Source organism: Cyclopterus lumpus, chromosome 7 (genome assembly GCF_009769545.1).
Source record: "Cyclopterus lumpus isolate fCycLum1 chromosome 7, fCycLum1.pri, whole genome shotgun sequence".
NCBI lineage: Eukaryota > Metazoa > Chordata > Actinopteri > Perciformes > Cyclopteridae > Cyclopterus > Cyclopterus lumpus.
Window position 1 is genome coordinate 228,083 of NC_046972.1, and position 22,730 is coordinate 250,812.

At 46.8% G+C, this 22,730-nt stretch overlaps 1 protein-coding gene across 1 annotated transcript in view; it reads right to left on the minus strand.

Annotated features, from left to right (window-relative positions):
* Positions 1-793: 793 nt before the first annotated feature.
* The window catches only part of slc38a5b (solute carrier family 38 member 5b), a 51,748-nt gene continuing 29,811 nt past the window's right edge, over positions 794-22,730 (minus strand). The window contains exons 4-16 of the mRNA XM_034537170.1: positions 13,796-13,911; positions 12,028-12,101; positions 11,759-11,851; positions 11,513-11,594; positions 8,349-8,431; positions 7,491-7,549; positions 6,221-6,337; positions 5,969-6,048; positions 5,480-5,580; positions 4,943-5,067; positions 3,937-4,081; positions 3,527-3,630; positions 794-1,558 (exon numbers count right to left, since the gene is read on the minus strand). Coding sequence (XP_034393061.1) covers positions 1,454-1,558; positions 3,527-3,630; positions 3,937-4,081; positions 4,943-5,067; positions 5,480-5,580; positions 5,969-6,048; positions 6,221-6,337; positions 7,491-7,549; positions 8,349-8,431; positions 11,513-11,594; positions 11,759-11,851; positions 12,028-12,101; positions 13,796-13,911 — 1,284 coding nt within the window. The 3' untranslated portion in view covers positions 794-1,453. The remainder of the gene's footprint in view (positions 1,559-3,526; positions 3,631-3,936; positions 4,082-4,942; positions 5,068-5,479; positions 5,581-5,968; positions 6,049-6,220; positions 6,338-7,490; positions 7,550-8,348; positions 8,432-11,512; positions 11,595-11,758; positions 11,852-12,027; positions 12,102-13,795; positions 13,912-22,730) is intronic.

Below are 22,730 nucleotides of genomic sequence, written 5' to 3' on the forward strand. Positions count from 1 at the left end.
GTGATCTTTGATTAAAACTCTTGTTAAATTTAAAATTACAAGTCTACCGTGAGTCTTTCAAGAACTGTCCGCAGGGTAACGGTGAATCTCAACACTCTCTAATGATAATACTATTTTGGTGATTTGATCATGTTTTACAATGTTTTAAATTGTTTGGTAGAACTCTCTCTCCCTCTCTCTCTCCTTCCCCCCTCACCTCCCCGCCCCTCCCTCTCTCTCTCTCTCTCTCTATCCTCCCCCTCTCTCTCTCCCCCCCTCTATCCCCGCCCTCTCTCTCTCCTTCCCCCCTCACCTCCCCTCCCTCTCTCTCTCTCTCCCCCCCTCTCTCTCTCCTCCCCCTTTTATTATTATTATCACTCCAATGCTGCCTTTCATTTAGATTTGGTGCCAGTAGCTTTGAAGGGAGCTTTTTTTCGTTGCGCAACATTTCATAGGTCTCAATGTCTTCCTTATCTATGGCAGCATGACGTCCACCTGAAGTTCCTCTTCTGCTAACCACTCATCAAAATATCAAAGTTCACTTGAAACATGTTTGGTAACTGAAGCTTGAAATGAAACTAACGGATGCGCAAAATCTACCTGTTATTTTGAGTGCGCACTGATATGGAATGCTCAGATAAATGTAAACGGTTGTACAGGACTTTATGGCTGAATAAAGTACACCCTGTGACTCACTCTCAACCAATTAGAATGATTTCATCTACCCGTATTATAAAATGAATTACCACCACACAGTTCAAACAATATAATAAAATATATTGATATTAAAGCTATATACAGTAAGAAACAATCAATCCTTTGATATTTTTTATTAAACAATATCCACTTATATCCAGAATAAATTCACAAATTAATCACAAAAATGAATTGGTTCACAGTTGCATACACGTCATGTCTGTCTTTGGCTAATGGAAACCTAAATAATTTGACCAATTTGGCAAATACTGCTCTGCAGAATCACAGTACACAATACATCAATTGAAGTGAATTTGTTTAATTACCTCATACTCACAGATGAGCAGAAATAATTGGACTACAATGATAACACCATAATGGTATATATTTTGGAATAGCAATTTCCTCAAGCACATACTCAAATAAATGATCTCAGTTGAAATTGAAGATGTTTTTAATATTTTTGTTATTCTACACCACATTTAGCCTCCGTTATGACAGATGACTTAATAATGATTAAAGGGCTTCCATGGATAACAATTTGTGTCAGCTCTTCATGTAGAACAGAAGAACACCACCTGTGATGGATGGGTCAACCTGGGTAGGTCATGGGACTGGTCTCCTCTCCTCACTCTGGAGCAATGGCATGTCCTTATGATTCATAAAAGGAGTCCAACAAAAGCCCAGAGCCTCTTAGCAGTAGGTTGAAACTTGCTTCCCAGCCAAAGGACTGGAGGAGGGGTGCAGCATTGGGCTGCTGTAGGGTTTGGGGTGCACTTTAGTGGCCGCCGAGATTTCGCTTTTCTCCACTCATCCAGTCAAGCCCGATGAATGTCGTGCTCATGAGCATGAATATGAAACCCAGTGCTGTGAAACACGCAGCCTGAAAACCCAAAGAAAAACCATCAGGTAAAATGTCATTATATCGCACTTTTTACAGACAAAAGTCACAAAGTGCTTGACAGGAGTAGAAAAACAAAATGAACACAATATGACCATTGCAAGAAGTTTTTAACACAAGAGACATATTTAAGAAGGCACAGTAAAATACACAATAGAAATAGATTAATTAGGCCTGGAGCATGAATTTGACCCAAACGCCAGTCTGAACAGGTTTGTCTTGAGTGGATTTCTAAACTACGTCACAGAATCAGCTAACTGTAGGAGTGCAGGCAGAGCCTTCCATAGCTCTGGTGCTACTGTCTCAAAAGCTCCATCCCCACGGGTCTCAAGGCGAGTGTGTGGGACGGACAGAAGAGTTACCAGGTTGGACCTGAGATTGCTGGTGAATAAGGGCCAAGGAGTTCAGCCACATATGCAGGATTCTGACCTTGCAGTGCTCTGTAAGTAAGAGTGAGGATTTTAAAGTGGACCCTATACTCTAGTCTACAGGGAGCCGTGAAGAGATGTGAGTATGGGGGGGATGTGAGACCGTCTATTTGTCCTCGTCAGTAATCTAGCAGCGTATTCTGGATTACCTGCAACCGGTTAATCGGAGAAAAGTGCATTACAGTAATCAATACGAGAAGAGATAAAAGCATATGTGATCATCTCTAGTTCAGCTGTTGATAATACAGATCTCAGTTTGCTGATGTTTCTTAGGTGGAAGAAACAAGATCTGGACAGCTGCTTAACATGGGAGTCAAACAACAAGGATTGGTTCACTATTGGTCCAGAAAGTGCTACTGCAGGGACAGTGGAGCACGTTCTCCAACTGACTGCTTCAGCTCCGCTGTCACAAGGACAGATACAGGAGAACATTCCTGATAGAGGAGAACATTCCAGGAGAACATTCCAGATACAGGAGAACATTCCTGATACAGGAGAACATTCCTGATAAAGGACAACATTCCAGATACAGGAGAACATTCCAGATACAGGAGAACATTCCTGATACAGGAGAACATTCCTGATAAAGGACAACATTCCTGATACAGGAGAACTTTCCGGATACAGGAGAACATTCCTGATACAGGAGAACATTCCTGATAAAGGACAACATTCCAGATACAGGAGAACTTTCCGGATACAGGAGAACATTCCTGATACAGGAGGACATTCCAGATACAGGAGAACATTCCAGATACAGGAGAACATTCATGATACAGCAGAACATTCATGATACAGGACAACATTTCCATTTTTTTAAATTAAACAATTTATACATTGTGCAATTTTTCATACTTAATATTAATATTTTAATATCTTATATTCTATCTATCTATCCATCCATCCATCTATCTATCTATCTATCTATCCATCCACTCATCCTTCTATCCATCCATCCCATCAATCCATCTATCTATCTATCTATCTATCTATCTATCTATCTATCTATCTATCTATCTATCTATCTATCTATCTATCTATCTATCTATCTATCTATCTATCTATCTATCTATCTATCTATTCATATATCCATCTATCTATCTATCTATCTATCTATCTATCTATCTATCTATCTATCTATCTATCTATCTATCTATCTATCTATCTATCTATCTATCTATCTATCTATCTATTCATATATCCATCTATCTATCTATCTATCTATCTATCTATCTATCTATCTATCTATCTATCTATCTATCTATCTATCTATCTATCTATCTATCTATCTATACATCTATACATCTATACATCCACTCATCCATCTATCCATCCACTCATCCATCTATCCATCTATCTATCTATTACCCCGAGATTGAGCAGGTTGAGGTGTACAGCAGAGGAGAGTGAACCAATGCCCTGCTTGATCTAGGGACAGCATCATCAGGCGCAATAACCAGAACCTCCATCCTAACTCTGTTGTTGGGTCCCCCCTCCCACTCAGGTAGAGACGTACACCTACCTGAATCTTCGGTCTTGAGTTCATGGGCTCCTGGTCAGTGGGGATGATGCGAATGTAGAACAGTCCAGGAAGGATGAAGATCAGACTGGGAGCAGTGGTTGCCCCTAGAGGCAGAGGAGGCATTAGGATTTAGAACACATAACAATAACAACCCTCTACAGAACTTGAGGTCTGCTCCAACTCTCTATACTGCACATAATGCTGATGTACACTTCTCAACATGGAACTCCAAAATGGCTAATATAAAAAAAAATATATGTATTATGGAAAAATTATTAAATGGGTGAAAAACATAAACAAGTTCCCTTGTTATTTTAAAATGCGATGTGATTTCACAAGAGCTATGTCTCTTTCTACAAATGCCCCTTTTAGTTCAGGCTCTTGTAACGCTTCCAAGTCTAAAACCCCACCAGTGATGCCGAAGATGTCTCGAATGTTTGGAACGAGGATAACCAGCAGGTTGACAACAAAGAGCAGACACATGGCGATGGCGATGTGACGGAGCCAGTGGAAGGCCTTCCCTGGAAACAGCAGCTGCAGGAGGGCACGGCGGATCTGACAGAAACATAACGCGTGTCAGAACGGCACCGCAGAGCGGCTAGGCAATATTTTATATCACGCATGATGATTCATCAGAATTATTAGACATGTTGCTGACAATACTAGTAATACAAGTAGAATCCCATGTCAATTTGGGGCAAGTACAAAAGTGCATAGCATTCACCAAATAAATAAATATGGGTGTTATAATTATGACTTATCTCATAATGACAACAACATATTTATTACATTGTGTATTATAGCACATTTTTTGACCAACATACCTCATTTTAACTTCTAACTAAAAGCATAGTTGAAAGGAATAACATTAACGATGGCTCAGTTCCATTAAGTGTCCCAGTAAACTATCCCAGTGACCAAGCACACACAATACCAGGGCCTGCCCAAGTAGAATGCAGCTGTCGTTAATGTTATTAAATACACTATAACATGTCAAAACCATAGACTGCATATATGAAGTGGACGTCGTCGTTGTGACATCACCCATTGGTTTATGGACTGCCGGTTTGAAGCCTTGAGTTCAGCGTTTTGGCTGATGCCATTTTGGCTTTTTTGTAACAAGTGGCCGGAAGTGACCATATTTAGACAGTGGAGGAGTGACATAGAGACACGGTGTACGTGGTAGCGACCTATCAGATGTGGTTATATCCACGTTGGTGTACTGCCTGAATTATTGCAGAAATGTACATTATACTGAATCCTGTGAACTACTTACTTACTCCTCTAAATGTTCTGGCCTCCCTTAGAGTCTTTACTTTTGTATGTCATTTAAAACAAAAAAGGCGCAGGCTTTTCAGGTGAGTGTCAGAGAGTATGTCAGCTAGATGTTTGCATTTAGGCCAGACATGTTCTTACAGGAAACAAGACCACGGGTACAGTCAGAGTGACGGCCACCAGGACGGCCAGACGAACACACAGGATCAGAGTGTCCAGAGGGTCCACCTTACTGTAGGTATGGAGGAGCTCTGCTTCAGTGTTCTCTGCACACACACACACACACACATTACATGTCATTTAGCTGACGCTTTTATCCAAAGCGACTTACAATCATGTTACAATAATACACCGTAGACACAGCTACAGGGAACAATGCAGGGTTAAGTGTCTTGCTCAAGGACACATCGACTAGGGCGGGGATTGAACCACCAACCCCCTGATTGAAAGACGGGCATGCTAACCACTGACACGCACGCACGCACGCACGCACGCACGCACGCACGCACGCACGCACGCACGCACGCACGCACGCACGCACGCACGCACGCACGCACGCACGCACGCACGCACGCACGCACGCACGCACGCACGCACGCACACACAGAACATGTGAGACCTCACTGTCATGAGACTGAGCCATATCCTACAGCTGACTTAAAGACACATTGCTCTCACCGTAGAAGGTCAGATAGCCAAATGTGGCAGTGAAGGAGTACATGATGAACATGCCCAGGATGGAAACGTTGCCAATGTTCTGCATTCTTCTCTTGGTTGGGCTTTTGGGGAACAAGATGGCAGATGTTTGTAGCAATACAGTGCACACATTCAAGAGAGAGAAGCATGGCTATTGCTACAGAAAGGGTTATATTTAAAGAAACAGTGTGCCTGGTTGTAAACAAACACCCAAGTTAGACAGTGTAGGTGTTCTCGCTGGTTTATATAATCTGGATAAACTCCTGCTCGTGTTTCTGGACCCATCTGACTTCTTTTTAGCAATGTTGCCGTTTTCCCAGATCTCATTATATTTTCATGATATGACTGAAGTGATGGCCAGTGACCCAGGTTGTAGTAAAGCAGAATCATCCTTAAATCATCCCTCTACTCCTCCAGGTGCTGTGGAAGTGATGTGTACTGTATGTGAAGAATGTAAGAATGTATTCTTACTTGCTCAGTTCAGTGTAGATGGGAAGCACTTCAGGATGACATACAAAAGCAAATGCCAGAATGGGGATGGTATATGCCGTCTGCAAACCAAGTCAGAGTAAATTCACTAGGCCCAGTCCAGCCGTGTATGCGTAATATGATGCACCCACAAATAGTTCCTGGTTCAGAGTCCTCTGAACAGAGCTCGTCCTAAACGAACACTTTAAATGCCAATGTTAATTTGTGTGTGCCTTCTGGGAGTTCATCTCTGACCTCTTGGTTGATGGTGAAGTATTTGGTAGTGCATGTCTCCTCTGAGACAGCTGCGTTCACAGAGTAGTTGCCAAACACTTCAAGAGGGCAAGCAATGTTGAATTTCTTGTAGATGACCTGATGGAACAGAGAAAGAGAACTTGAGGAGGGAGAACCTCTCCTGCCTTCGATAACAAAGATAGTAGCTACTGATGACCTCCCTAAAGGCAGCACTACAGCTGTCCAACCAGCTAGAGTGGGCCGGCCTCCTGCCTCCGTGGCCCTCTGACCCTTGCCATGGCCCTGACTGATGCCCCTGATTTTTGGGAGTTTTTCCTGATCCGATGTGAGGTCAAAGGTCAGGGATGTCGTATGTGTACAGATTGTAAAGCCCTCTGAGGCAAATTTGTGATTTTGGGCTATAGAAAATAAACTGAATTGAAATGAAAATAGAGCCACAAGGATTCAACTTGGATGCACTGAGGAGAATAAGCTGAGACCACTAGTTGTCCTCTGGATTGTCAAATTTTTCTCCAGAAGATTGTATTCCAACAGAATAACTTGCACGTTCGATTTTCCAGATAAGGAACTTCTATCATTGAGACATCCGTTATATAAGCATTTGAGTCAATGTTTGACATATTATTCCCTTTATGAAGTTGTTGTTTTGTAGCAAACAATTGGCTTTTAATGCAACCAGCTCACAAAATTACAATAAACTAACTTTGGATGACCAATGAAATATTTGTTTCTTTGGTTGCTAAAATCTCTTCAGCAATTAACTGTCTGATGTTGGCTGCTGAGCAGGTAGAAAGCTATCATGCCTACTACTCATTATTCATAAATGTCTGTCATATTCATTGAATGTGTTCTAATCTGTAACGCTGTTCATCTGTACACATGACTTCTATTGCTTTTGTCCATCCGGGGAGAGGGATCATCCTGATCCGATGTGAGGTCAAAGGTCAGAGGATGTTGTATGTGTACAGACTGTAAAGCCCTCTGAGGATAAATTGTGATTTTAATCTATTAAAAAAAAAATTTTTTTTACTTTTCTTGAATCAAAACTTTACAATTTGAATTTAAATACCAGTTAAACAATAAATGAATACAAATACATGGTCTGCATGACCTAATAACTGTCACGATGACCTATAACTATGACACGATAAATATAGTGTTAGAGATGCTATAGTGTCATGGTGACAGTTGCAACAAGCACACAGTGTATGCCACGGTCCCTAAACAACAGCCATAAAGTAATCCATGGTGGCAAGACCCACAGACTCACCGCAGAGAGGAAGAAGACCATGCAGGACAGAGAGAAGCCGCTGGTATAACCAAGATACCCTGCAGGACGCAAGAAGACAACCTCAGACACACAGACTGTACACGTGACATCTATTGCTTCTGTCCATCCTCATAGAGGGATCCTCTCTGGAAGCTTTCTCCCCCTTTTCTCTCTTTGAAGGGTTTTTGGGAGTTTTTCCTGAACTGATGTGAAGGTCAAAGGTCAGAGGATAACATATGTGTACAGATTGTAAAGCTCTCTGAGGATAATTTGGAATTTGTGAATAAATAAAATAAAATTCAATAGGCATCTGTTACACAAAAACAGATTTCATGTATGTGCTGTGTGATTTTTTAAATTCTTTTGGCCACAATATTTTGTAGTGATAATCTGATACAGCGCCAATGGTAGAGAAGTAAAAAAATAGAGCCTGATTTAAAAATACAGAAATTATGTATGAAAGAAAACCTTTTATTTTTTTAAATGTAGCGTTCATTCATGAATGGGGACCTTCCGATTTATTGGAATCGGAAGGTCTATTTGTTTTACTACAGAATGGCGTGTCCTATCTGTCATGCAATAAATGTATTTTATTTTAGGAGTGTTTAGAATATTTTTATGGTTACCGGGATAATAATGTGAATCACAATTTTTGGGATAATGTATTTTCATATGGTCCCATGTATACATGGGGTCTCATTCACCAGACGCAACAGCAACCCGATACAAAGTGACGGAGCGCACGTTCATACAAAGGCAAAGTTGTGAAGGTTGTTTCAGAGAACAGAGAGGTTAAGTTCTTTTGACATAATCTAGGGCAGAACTGAGGAGTTATTGAGTATGATCAAAGTGGCATACCCAGGTGTTTCATCAGGGCCAGTGGGAGGATGACGCAGACAGTAACAATGATGATCAGGTAGTTTCCATTCATGAACCAGTCTCTGTGCAGGACACAAGACATCACACACACATACAGTAAAACAAACTCAAACTGCATTTAGAGGTCAGTTCTTTTGTAAAATGACAATTGGTTCATTTGTCTTAGAACGGCCTTGCGATGTTGTGATACATTTGCGTTTTACCATCTCATACACAAGTGGCTGCGATGTAAATCATTGTTCTCATACTTCCTTGGTCCATTGAGTTTACCACTGAAGTTTTTAGTACAATGTAAACAGAACTAAAGCTACAAGAGAAAGTCACCATATTGTTACTGCTGGGATAACAACAAGGGTGTCCACTCACAAGCTGCAAGCAAGTATATCAGCATGTAAAAATGCTCATATTAGCTTTCTGTTCTCTTCTGTTGCCGAGTCCGATCCCGGGTCAGTTCTAATCAATGAATTAAAACTGAGCAGAGCAGTCACAATAATGCATTAACACAGTGCATTCATGTTTCTATTAGCTGACCATAAAGATTCCCAGGACAAAGTTGAACACAAATGAACTGTGAAGGGAAATAGACATGTTTGACTTCTCCAGAATCAGACAAGAAGAATAGTTAACAGATATCAGAATTATCAGTTTATGCTCCAGAGTATGATGCCTCCTGCCTGGTGAGCCGGCCTCCCGCGTTGGCCCTGCTGATGCGCCCCGCCCCCCCTCCTCTCTACCTCCTTCTGTTTCATGGATTGGATTTCCATTCATACATTGTCATATTCATGTAATGTGTTTATGTAACTTTGTAAATGCTGTTCATTCTGTACACATGACATCTATTCATCTGTCCATCCGGGAAGAGGGATCCTCCTCTGTTGCTCTCCTGAAGGTTTCTTCCCTTTTTTCCCTGTCAAAGGTTATTTTTGGGGAGTTTTTCCTGATTTGATGTGAGGTCAAAGGTCAGGGATGTCGTATGTGTACTGATTGTAAAGCCCTCTGAGGCAAATTAGTAATTTGTGATATTGGGCTATACAAAATAAACTGAATTGAATTGAATTGAGTACACCCCAAATACATCTGACATGAGCCAAGTCTACCATAAGGGCCGGAGAGGCTGCACACAGTCTCTAGGCCCATGGAGATGTTATTCAGACTATAAATGATGTGTCTAGCCTGACATAGAGCTCCATGGTCTGGCTCCACTGGCTTGACTTGATCCTACAAGCCTATGAACACACAATGTAGTTTGTGTTCACTCAGTCCTTCATACACTGTCCTATTGCAGGAAGTAAAGGGAAGCCTGTGAGCGAGTTCAAACAGTCAAGTCAGCTGCTACATTCACGTGACATACTCCTCTCACTGCATATATTCAACGCACCCTTTTGATCATGGTGGTGCTCTCTTTACCGATTTTCCGCAACAGCCCTCACATGAAAGCTATGAATGCTGCTGCGGATCATAGTACTTCCTGAGCCACAACTCTACTTCTCTCTTGATTTATTCCCTCAGTAAACATTTCAAGTTTCAAGTCTTCTTCAATACAGCATGATGTTTTTTTAGTAAATGGCGGTCATTTAGAGTCAGACAGACCATAAAGCAGGGTATGCTTTAGGGCCGGGCTACAAGCTCCTCTTTTATGGAACCAGCTTCCACTTTCAGTCCGGGAGGCAGACACAGTCACCTCATTTAAGAATAGACTTAAGACTTTCCTCTTTAATAGTGCTTATAGTTAGGGCTGAATCAGGTTTGCCCTGGTCCAGCCCCTAGATATGCTATAGGCTTATAGGCTGCTGGGGGACGTTTTAGGATACACTGAGCACCTCTATCCTCTTCTCTCTCTCCTTTACATCTTTTCATTGCACATTACTGACTATACTTCTTCCCCGGAGTCTTTGTGTCTTCTCGCCTCATAGGGTCCATTGGACCTGGCTGCGTCTGGAGCCGGTCCTGGCTCCTGGGCCCTGCCCCCTGACTCCTTGCCCCAGCTTCCTGCATTCGGCCCCTAGGCCATGGTCTGGGCCTAGCCTCCTTTCTCATTGGCCCTGCCTCCTTCTGTGTGCCTCCTGCCTCAAGGGCCTTGCCTCATGCCTCATTGGCCCTGCCTCCTTTGCGATGCCTCATGCCTAATGGGCCGGCCTCCTGCCATGGCCCTGCTGATGCCTCTCCTCTCCTCCTCCTTCTGTTTCATGGATTGTGGAGGTCTGGATCGTGGTCCACGCCTACTACTAATTATTCAGTCTGTCATATTCAAGTAATGTGTTTATGTAACTCTGTAACTGTTCATTCTGTACACATGACATCTATTGCTTCTGTCCATCCGGGGAGAGGGATCCTCCTCTGTTGCTATCCTGAAGGGTTCTTCTCCTTTTTACCCGTGACATTTTCTGGTTTTTAGGGAGTATTTCCTGATCCGATGTGAGGTCAAAGGTCAGGGATGTCATATGTATACAGATTGTAAAGCCCTCTGAGGGTAATCTGTGATTTTGGGCTATACAAAATAAACTTAATTGAAATGAAAAAGGTCTTCTCCAGTCTGGGAGGTGTCTGTGTTCTTTTTAGTTTTAGATCTTTAACCGTTTCATTGTGTGTTTTCACTAGATGAAAGTTTATTGTAACATTTTGCCTAAAAATCTCTGAATCAGCGTTCGGTTGTAGTTGTCTTCTGTCACTTCTGTTTGAAAAAAAACAAGATGGTGACGGACAAAATGCAAAATTCAAGGCTTCAAAACCATAGTCCACAAATCAATGGGTGATATAACGGTGACTACGTCTACTTCTTATATACAGTCTATGATAAAATGTGAGTTGGCTGACTGAACTTGTCATTACAGAACCAAATGTGGAGAGATCCGCTGCTAAAGATAGTCCCCAACAAATGTATATTCTCCTCCTGTTTGAGTTACGTTTGTTAAAAACTAGAATGTCCAGCTGTTTTAGGAAATGACTAAGCTTTTGATATTTTGGGGGGAAATGAACGTGTATATTTGTGAGATGTGAGAGAGTGAGTAGGGGCATCAAAACATACAGAGTGACGGACACATTGTCCTTTTATTTTATTTTCATCTTATCTCTGGAATGGGCACACACAGATGAAGCTGATATTGAATGTCATAAAATGTGTTTATTTCAAAGAATTTACTTACCCGGAGCTGGATGTCTGGCCAAGAAAGGCTTGGATGACCAGCGGTAACTCAGATTTGACTATGAACAGGTAGCTGGACATGGCTGCAGGGGAGGAAAACATAGACAGCCTGAAGAAAGAGTGTTTATTAGTGTTCATGGCCACATGCACACTAATAAATGCATAAATACATGCTCCATTAAATTCCTGAAGTATGATCCCCACCTACTCATATGTCACTTACCTCACCAATATACAGGAGTCTTACCTCCAATGTTATGTAGCGTGATGATGACAGCTGCTATGATCTTCCCTGGTTGACCAAAAGCTCTCAGGCCAAGCTGCTCATAGGCGCGAATACCTGAAGAGAGCAATCACAAGATCCATGTTAACTGACAGACTGCAGACACTCTAACATCTGTACAGCTCTGCTAGTTGAATTGGCCTCTGATACAAGAGCGGGAAAGCGAAGAGAAAAAAAAATGGCCCTTTGAAAAGTTGAAGTTTTCAATATTTTCCACATTTATGAAGCCTCACCCACAACTCCAGCACTGCGTAGCAGCAGATGGACGGAATAACAGGACAGACAAGCGATACATGTCAGCAGGATCCTGTGAAACACAAACAGTCATTCATTTCATTCCTCCATGTTAATTGAGTTCAGTATTTTGTGTATTGCACAGCTTTGGGGTTATAATTTAGAAAAAAAGCGTATTCTTCTTTGAAGCCTTGGAAATACATTCTAAAAGATGCAGACATATGTTTTTTTACTGGAGATATGTCTTTTTTAGGAAGCCAAGTAAAAAGGGCATTTCAAAGATATTTCTATCTAAGATCTATTTTATTACGTGACTGAAATGTATTTGGCCTTGAAACATCAAACTCATTTACATCTGGGAACGGTATTGTTTCCCTGACGGCTCTGATGGGCAGATGGGAGGTTGAGCTGCATGCAGTGGTGGCTGCTCCTCTTCGGATATCTGGTTTAATGTCTGTAGTTGGTTGAATCACACTCTCATCTCTCGCTGGATATGGCTTTCTCTGATATCTTCGGAACCTGGACGTTTTCCGGCTGGAACTGTTCACGTCTTAATCTCTCTCAGCAGGATGCCGAGTCATCTTATCACCCCATTCATAGCAGCAGGGGTCATTAGGGCAACTTTGCCAGTTTGAAAAGTCTTTAATTTCAGAGTCTTTCTCTTGCTCTCAATAGTTACTGGAATAAAACTTCAGCATTTGGTGCATGGCAGGTCAGAGGGCACGGGATCGCAAATGTCGACAGGTCAGAAACACAAGGCCACCAGGGAGAGGTCTGGCATGCAGGATTCAAAGTTATCATATTTGTAGTCTCTTAGAAACACCACCATCAGAGCCTCTGAAGAGACAGCCCCAACTCACGAGTCTCCACCCCCATCATTCCCTCCAGCCAAAGGACGCCAGTGGTCTCTCATCGCACCCCTCCAACCTTCTTTCCACCCTTCTCATTCCTTCTCCACCTACATCCCTTCATCCCTTCCTCCCTCAATCCCCATCCACACAATCCTTCCTCCCTCAATCCCCATCCCCACAACCCTTCCTCCCTCAATCCCCATCCCCACAACCCTTCCTCCCTCAATCCCCATCCCCACAATCCTTCCTCCCTCAATCCCCATCCCCACAATCCTTCCTCCCTCGACCCCATCAACCACAACCCTTCCTCCCTCGACCCCCATCCCCACAACCCTTCCTCCCTCAACCCCATCAACCACAACCCTTCCTCCCTCAACCCCATCAACCACAACCCTTCCTCCCTCAACCCCATCAACCACAACCCTTCCTTCCTTCCTCAACCCCCATCCCCACAACCCTTCCTCCCTCAACCCCATCCCCACAATCCTTCCTCCCTCAATCCCCATCCCCACAATCCTTCCTCCCTCGACCCCATCAACCACAACCCTTCCTCCCTCAACCCCCATCCCCACAACCCTTCCTCCCTCAACCCCATCAACCACAACCCTTCCTCCCTCAAGCCCATCAACCACAGCCCTTCCTCCCTCAATCCCCATCCACACAACCCTTCCTCCCTCAATCCCCATCCCCACAACCCTTCCTCCCTCAATCCCCATCCCCACAATCCTTCCTCCCTCGACCCCATCAACCACAATCCTTCCTCCCTCAACCCCCATCCCCACAACCCTTCCTCCCTCAACCCCATCAACCACAACCCTTCCTCCCTCAACCCCCATCCCTACATCCCTTCCTCCCTCGACCCCCATCCCCCCATCCCTTTGTTAGTGAAGTGTCAATAACTATTTGCGGTACTTACAGGAAGAGGACGATGCCGGTGTTGGACATGGCATACGACAGACCAAGAATGCCACTGCCCATGATGGCATTGCTCAGGTTGAAGACGGACATCCCAATGGAGGTGTTACCCTCAAACTGGAAAACATACAAGACTGGAATATTAACTTAAGACAAATTAACGATAATGACATGTCATCACAATTCATGCATAGTGTGTCGTGACAACTCATAAATCCTGCTACCATGTCCTTCACAACATTCTTTGACATCAAATCTTTTATATGATTGTTTTATTTTGTGGAGAAAACAGAGAAAACAGATTATGTAAACAACTGTTTAGTTATTGCTGCAATATGTGTATGGTAAAACAAACACTTAGACACACACAATAAGATAAAGACGATGATTGTAGAACACCTCAAAATGTACTAATTGACATGTTGATGACATAGCACAATATGAGTGAGGTTGAATAAAGTTGAATTCATTGAAAAAGACTACCCTTAAATGAACATTGTGTAACATTTAGGGTGATTAATTGACAGAAACTAGGTTTTAATTAGAATATAATCACATGAAACTAAGAATCGTTATCTTAGCTTAGAAAAAGTCATTTATATCTACGTAGGGAGTCTTCCACGGAGTCAGCCCTCTTGCTCTAGCGAAAGCCTTTTGCAGCTTACGCTATCTGAAGGTAGGGATGCGTTCTAAAACCTGATATTTAACACAAAAATACACACAGAGAAACAAACACAGACACTAAGAGGCTATAATAAACATTTTAGGTGACAGAAGACAGAGGAGGGGTTGACAAAGAACAGGAGGACAGAGGAGAGAGGACAGGAGGACAGATGACCGAGGAGAGAGGACAGAAGACAGGAGGACAGGAGGACAGAGGACCGAGGACAGAGGACAGAAGACAGGAGGACAGAGGACAGAAGACAGATGACCGAGGACAGAAGACAAGGAGGACAGATGACAGAAGGCAGGAGGCTTGAGGCAGGAGGACAGGGGGACAGGAGGACAGAGGACCGAGGACAGGTGGAAAGGTGGACAGGAGGAAAGAGGACAGAAGACAGAGGACAGGGGGACAGGAGGACAGAGGAAAGGAGGACAGGTGTACAGGAGGAAAGAGGACAGGACAGGAGGACAGGGGGACAGGAGGACAGGTGGACAGAGGACAGGGGGACAGGAGGACAGATGACAGGAGGAAAGTGGACAGGACAGGAAGACAGGAGGACAGGAGAAAAGAGGACAGAAGACAGAGGACAGGGGGACAGGAGGACAGATGACAGGAGGAAAGTGGACAGGACAGGAGGACAGGAGAAAAGAGGACAGAAGACAGAGGGCAGGGGGACAGGAGGACAGGAGGACAGATGACAGGAGGACAAGTGGACAGGAGGAAAGAGGACAGAGGACAGGAGGACAGAGGACCGAGGACAGGTGGAAAGGTGGACAGGAGGAAAGAGGACAGAAGACAGAGGACAGGGGGACAGGAGGACAGAGGAAAGGAGGACAGGTGTACAGGAGGAAAGAGGACAGGACAGGAGGACAGGGGGACAGGAGGACAGGTGGACAGAGGACAGGGGGACAGGAGGACAGGAGGACAGATGACAGGAGGAAAGTGGACAGGACAGGAGGACAGGAGGACAGGAGAAAAGAGGACAGAAGACAGAGGACAGGGGGACAGGAGGACAGATGACAGGAGGAAAGTGGACAGGACAGGAGAAAAGAGGACAGAAGACAGAGGGCAGGGGGACAGGAGGACAGATGACAGGAGGAAAGTGGACAGGACAGGAGAAAAGAGGACAGAAGACAGAGGGCAGGGGGACAGGAGGACAGATGACAGGAGGAAAGAGGACAGGACAGGAGGACAGGGGGACAAAAGGAAAGAGGACAGATGACAGCAGGACAAGTGGACAGGAGGAAAGAGGACAGAGGACAGAAGACAGATGGCCGAGGACAGAAGACAAGGAGGACAGAAGGCAGGAGGAAAGGGGGACAGGAGGACAGAGGACCGAGGACAGTAGGACAGGTGGAAAGGTGGACAGGAGGACAGGAGGACAGGTGCACAGGAGGAAACAGGACACAAAACAGAGGACAGGGGGACAGGAGGACAGATGACAGGAGGACAGAGGAAAGGATAACAGGTCTACAGAAGGAAAGAGGACAGGACAGGAGGACAGGTGTACAGGAGGAAAGAGGACAGAAGACAGATGACAGAACACAGATGAACAAGGACAAAGGACAGAAGACAGATGACCGAGGTTAGATGACAGGAGGACAGAGGACAGGAGGAAAGAAGACAGAGGACAGGGGGACAGGAGGAAAGAGGACAGAAGACTGGGGACAGATGACAGGAGGACAGGTGGACAGGAGGAAAGAAGACAGGTGGACAGAAGGAGAGAAGACCGAGGACAGAAGGCAGGAGGACAGGTGGACGGGAGCAAAGAGGACAGAAGACTGAGGACAGGAGGACAGATGACAGGAGGACAGGTAGACAGGAGGAAAGAGGACAGATGACCAAGGACAGATGACAGAAGACAGGAGGACAGGAGGACAGGTGAAAAGAAGACAGGAGGACAGATGACAGGAGGACAGAAGACAGATGACAGATGACCGAGGACAGAAGGCACGAAGACAGGTGGACAGGAGGAAAGAGGACAGGAGGACAGAAAGACAGGAGAACAGATGACAGGAGGACAGGTGGACAAGAGGACAGAGGACAGATGACAGGAGGACAGGTGAACAGGAGAAAAGAGGACAGAAGACAGATGACTGAGGACAAAGGACAGAAGACAGATGACCGAGGACAGAAGGCACGAGGACAGGTGGACAGGAGAAAAGAGGACAGGAGGACAGGTAGACATATGACAGGATGACAGAGAAAAGGAGAACAGGTGGACAGGAGGAAAGAGGACAGGAGGACAGATGACAGGAGGACAGGTGGACAGGAGGAAAGAGGACAGATGACTGAGGACAGAGGACAGAAGATGGATGACCGAGGACAGAAGGCACGAGGACAGGTGGTCAGGAGGAAAGAGGACAGGAGGACAGAGGGACAGGAGGACAGATGACAGGAGGACAGGTGGACATATGACAGGATGACAGAGGACAGGAGGACAGGTGGACAGATGACAGGAGGACAGAGGGCAGAAGACAGATGACCGAGGACAGAAGGCACAAGGACAGGTGGACAGGAGGAAAGAGGACAGGAGGACAGAGAGACAGGAGGACAGATGACAGGAGGACAGAAGACAGAGGACAGGTGGACAGGAGGAAAGAGGACAGGAGGACAGATGACAGGAGGACAGGTGGACAGGAGAAAAGAGGACAGTCGACAGATGACTGAGGACAGAGGACAGAAGATGGATGACCGAGGACAGAAGGCACAAGGACAGGTGGTCAGGAGGAAAGAGGACAGGAGGACAGAGGGACAGGAGGACAGATGACAGGAGGACAGGTGGACATATGACAGGATGACAGAGGACAGGAGGACAGGTGGACAGGAGGAAAGAGGACAGGAGGACAGAGAGACAGGAGGACAGGTGGACAGGAGGAGAGAGGACAGAGGACAGATGACAGGAGGACAGGTGAACAGGAGAAAAGAGGACAGAAGACAGATGACTGAGGACAGAAGATGCATGACCGAGGACAGAAGGCACAAGGACAGGTGGTCAGGAGGAAAGAGGACAGGAGGACAGAGGGACAGGATGAAAGAGGACAGGAGGACAGATGACAGGAGGACAGAAGACCGAGGACAGAAGGCACGAGGACAGGTGGACAGGAGTAAAGAGGACAGGAGGACAGAGAGACAGGAGGACAGATGACAGGAGGACAGAAGACAGAGGACAGGTGGACAGGAGGAAAGAGGACAGGAGGATAGATGACAGGAGGACAGGAGGAAACAGGACAGAGGACAGATGACAGGAGGACAGGTGAACAGGAGAAAAGAGGACAGAAGACAGGAGAAAAGAGGACAGGAGGACAGAGGACAGGAGGACAGGTGGACATATGACAGGATGACAGGTGGACAGGAGAAAAGAGGACAGGAGGACAGAGGACAGGAGGACAGGTGGACATATGACAGGATGACAGAGAAAAGGAGAACAGGTGGACAGGAGGAAAGAGGACAGATGACAGGAGGACAGGTGAACAGGATGACAGAGAAAAGGAGAACAGGTGGACAGGAGGAAAGAGGACAGATGACAGGAGGACAGGTGAACAGGAGAAAAGAGGACAGAAGACAGATGACTGAGGACAGAAGATGGATGACCGAGGACAGATCGCACGAGGACAGGTGGTCAGGAGGAAAGAGGACAGGAGGACAGAGGGACAGGAGGACAGATGACAGGAGGACAGGTGGACATATGACAGGATGACAGAGGACAGGAGGACAGACGACAGGAGGACAGAGGACAGGAGGACAGGTGGACAGGAGGAAAGAGGACAGAAGACAGGAGGACAGATGACAGAAGACACATGACCGATGACAGAAGACAGGAGGACAGAGGACAGGTGGACAGGAGGAAAGAGGACAGAAGACAGAGGACAGGAGGACATATGACAGGATGACAGAGGACAGGAGGACAGGTGGACAGGAGGAAAGAGGACAGGGGACAGAAGGCACGAGGACATGTGGACAGGAGAAAAGAGGACAGGAGGACAGAGGACAGGTGGACATATGACAGGATGACAGAGGACAGGTGGACAGGAGGAAAGAGGACAGGAGGACAGAAGACAGGAGGACAGGACGACAGGTGGACATATGACAGGATGACAGAGGACAGGAGGACAGGTGGACAGATGACAGGAGGACAGAGGACAGGAGGACAGAAGACAGATGACCGAGGACAGAAGGCACGAGGACAGGTGGACCGGAGGAAAGAGGACAGGAGGACAGAGAGACAGGATGACAGATGACAGGAGGACAGAAGACAGAGGACAGGTGGACATGAGGAAAGAGTACAGGAGGACAGATGACAGGAGGACAGGTGGACAGGAGAAAAGAGGACAGAAGACAGATGACAGGAGGACAGAGGTCAGAAGACAGATGACCGAGGACAGAAGGCACGAGGACAGGTGGACAGGAGGAAAGAGGACAGAGGACAGATGACAGGAGGACAGGTGAACAGGAGAAAAGAGGACAGAAGACAGATGACAGGAGGACAGAGGACAGAAGACAGATGACCGAGGACAGAAGGCACGAGGACAGGTGGACAGGAGAAAAGAGGACAGGAGGACAGGTGGACATATGACAGGATGACAGAGAAAAGGAGAACAGGTGGACAGGAGGAAAGAGGACAGGAGGACAGATGACAGGAGGACAGGTGGACAGGAGGAAAGAGGACAGAGGACAGATGACTGAGGACAGAGGACAGAAGATGGATGACCGAGGACAGAAGGCACGAGGACAGGTGGTCAGGAGGAAAGAGGACAGGTGGACATATGACAGGATGACAGAGGACAGGAGGACAGATGACAGGAGGACAGAAGACCGAGGACAGAAGGCACGAGGACAGGTGGACAGGAGTAAAGAGGACAGGAGGACAGAGAGACAGGAGGACAGATGACAGGAGGACAGAAGACAGAGGACAGGTGGACAGGAGGAAAGAGGACAGGAGGACAGATGACAGGAGGACAGGAGGAAACAGGACAGAGGACAGATGACAGGAGGACAGGTGAACAGGAGAAAAGAGGACAGAAGACAGATGACAGGAGGACAGAGGACAGAAGACAGATGACCGAGGACAGAAGGCACGAGGACAGGTGGACAGGAGAAAAGAGGACAGGAGGACAGGAGGACAGGTGGACATATGACAGGATGACAGAGAAAAGGAGAACAGGTGGACAGGAGGAAAGAGGACAGATGACAGGAGGACAGGTGAACAGGAGAAAAGAGGACAGAAGACAGATGACTGAGGACAGAAGATGGATGACCGAGGACAGATCGCACGAGGACAGGTGGTCAGGAGGAAAGAGGACAGGAGGACAGAGGGACAGGAGGACATATGACAGGATGACAGAGGACAGGAGGACAGACGACAGGAGGACAGAGGACAGGTGGACAGGAGGAAAGAGGACAGAAGACAGGAGGACAGATGACAGAAGACACATGACCGAGGACAGAAGACAGGAGGACAGAGGACAGGTGGACAGGAGGAAAGAGGACAGAAGACAGAGGACAGGAGGACATATGACAGGATGACAGAGGACAGGAGGACAGGTGGACAGGAGGAAAGAGGACAGGGGACAGAAGGCACGAGGACATGTGGACAGGAGAAAAGAGGACAGGAGGACAGAGGACAGGTGGACATATGACAGGATGACAGAGGACAGGTGGACAGGAGGACAGATGACAGGAGGACAGAGGACAGGAGGACAGAAGACAGATGACCGAGGACAGAAGGCACGAGGACAGGTGGACCGGAGGAAAGAGGACAGGAGGACAGAGAGACAGGAGGACAGATGACAGGAGGACAGAAGACAGAGGACAGGTGGACATGAGGAAAGAGTACAGGAGGACAGATGACAGGAGGACAGGTGGACAGGAGAAAAGAGGACAGAAGACAGATGACAGGAGGACAGAGGACAGAAGACAGATGACCGAGGACAGAAGGCACGAGGACAGGTGGACAGGAGGAAAGAGGACAGAGGACAGATGACAGGAGGACAGGTGAACAGGAGAAAAGAGGACAGAAGACAGATGACAGGAGGACAGAGGACAGAAGACAGATGACCGAGGACAGAAGGCACGAGGACAGGTGGACAGGAGAAAAGAGGACAGGAGGACAGGTGGACATATGACAGGATGACAGAGAAAAGGAGAACAGGTGGACAGGAGGAAAGAGGACAGGAGGACAGATGACAGGAGGACAGGTGGACAGGAGGAAAGAGGACAGAGGACAGATGACTGAGGACAGAAGATGGATGACCGAGGACAGAAGGCACGAGGACAGGTTGTCAGGAGGAAAGAGGACAGGAGGACAGGTGGACATATGACAGGATGACAGAGGACAGGAGGACAGGTGGACAGATGACAGGAGGACAGAGGACAGAAGACAGATGACCGAGGACAGAAGGCATGAGGACAGGTGGACAGGAGGAAAGAGGACAGGAGGACAGAGAGACAGGAGGACAGGTGGACAGGAGGAGAGAGGACAGAGGACAGATGACAGGAGGACAGGTGAACAGGAGAAAAGAGGACAGAAGACAGATGACTGAGGACAGAAGATGGATGACCGAGGACAGAAGGCACAAGGACAGGTGGTCAGGAGGAAAGAGGACAGGAGGACAGAGGGACAGGAGGACAGATGACAGGAGGACAGGTGGACATATGACAGGATGACAGAGGACAGGAGGACAGATGACAGGAGGACAGAAGACCGAGGACAGAAGGCACGAGGACAGGTGGACAGGAGTAAAGAGGACAGGAGGACAGAGAGACAGGAGGACAGATGACAGGAGGACAGAAGACAGAGGACAGGTGGACAGGAGGAAAGAGGACAGGAGGACAGATGACAGGAGGACAGGAGGAAACAGGACAGAGGACAGATGACAGGAGGACAGGTGAACAGGAGAAAAGAGGACAGAAGACAGATGACAGGAGGACAGAGGACAGAAGACAGATGACCGAGGACAGAAGGCACGAGGACAGGTGGACAGGAGAAAAGAGGACAGGAGGACAGAGGACAGGAGGACAGGTGGACATATGACAGGATGACAGAGAAAAGGAGAACAGGTGGACAGGAGGAAAGAGGACAGATGACAGGAGGACAGGTGAACAGGAGAAAAGAGGACAAAAGACAGATGACTGAGGACAGAAGATGGATGACCGAGGACAGATCGCACGAGGACAGGTGGTCAGGAGGAAAGAGGACAGGAGGACAGAGGGACAGGAGGACAGATGACAGGAGGACAGGTGGACATATGACAGGATGACAGAGGACAGGAGGACAGACGACAGGAGGACAGAGGACAGGAGGACAGGTGGACAGGAGGAAAGAGGACAGAAGACAGGAGGACAGATGACAGAAGACACATGACCGATGACAGAAGACAGGAGGACAGAGGACAGGTGGACAGGAGGAAAGAGGACAGAAGACAGAGGACAGGAGGACATATGACAGGATGACAGAGGACAGGAGGACAGGTGGACAGGAGGAAAGAGGACAGGGGACAGAAGGCACGAGGACATGTGGACAGGAGAAAAGAGGACAGGAGGACAGAGGACAGGTGGACATATGACAGGATGACAGAGGACAGGTGGACAGGAGGAAAGAGGACAGGAGGACAGAAGACAGGAGGACAGGACGACAGGTGGACATATGACAGGATGACAGAGGACAGGAGGACAGGTGGACAGATGACAGGAGGACAGAGGACAGGAGGACAGAAGACAGATGACCGAGGACAGAAGGCACGAGGACAGGTGGACCGGAGGAAAGAGGACAGGAGGACAGAGAGACAGGAGGACAGATGACAGGAGGACAGAAGACAGAGGACAGGTGGACATGAGGAAAGAGTACAGGAGGACAGATGACAGGAGGACAGGTGGACAGGAGAAAAGAGGACAGAAGACAGATGACAGGAGGACAGAGGACAGAAGACAGATGACCGAGGACAGAAGGCACGAGGACAGGTGGACAGGAGGAAAGAGGACAGAGGACAGATGACAGGAGGACAGGTGAACAGGAGAAAAGAGGACAGAAGACAGATGACAGGAGGACAGAGGACAGAAGACAGATGACCGAGGACAGAAGGCACGAGGACAGGTGGACAGGAGAAAAGAGGATAGGAGGACAGGTGGACATATGACAGGATGACAGAGAAAAGGAGAACAGGTGGACAGGAGGAAAGAGGACAGGAGGACAGATGACAGGAGGACAGGTGGACAGGAGGAAAGAGGACAGATGACTGAGGACAGAGGACAGAAGATGGATGACCGAGGACAG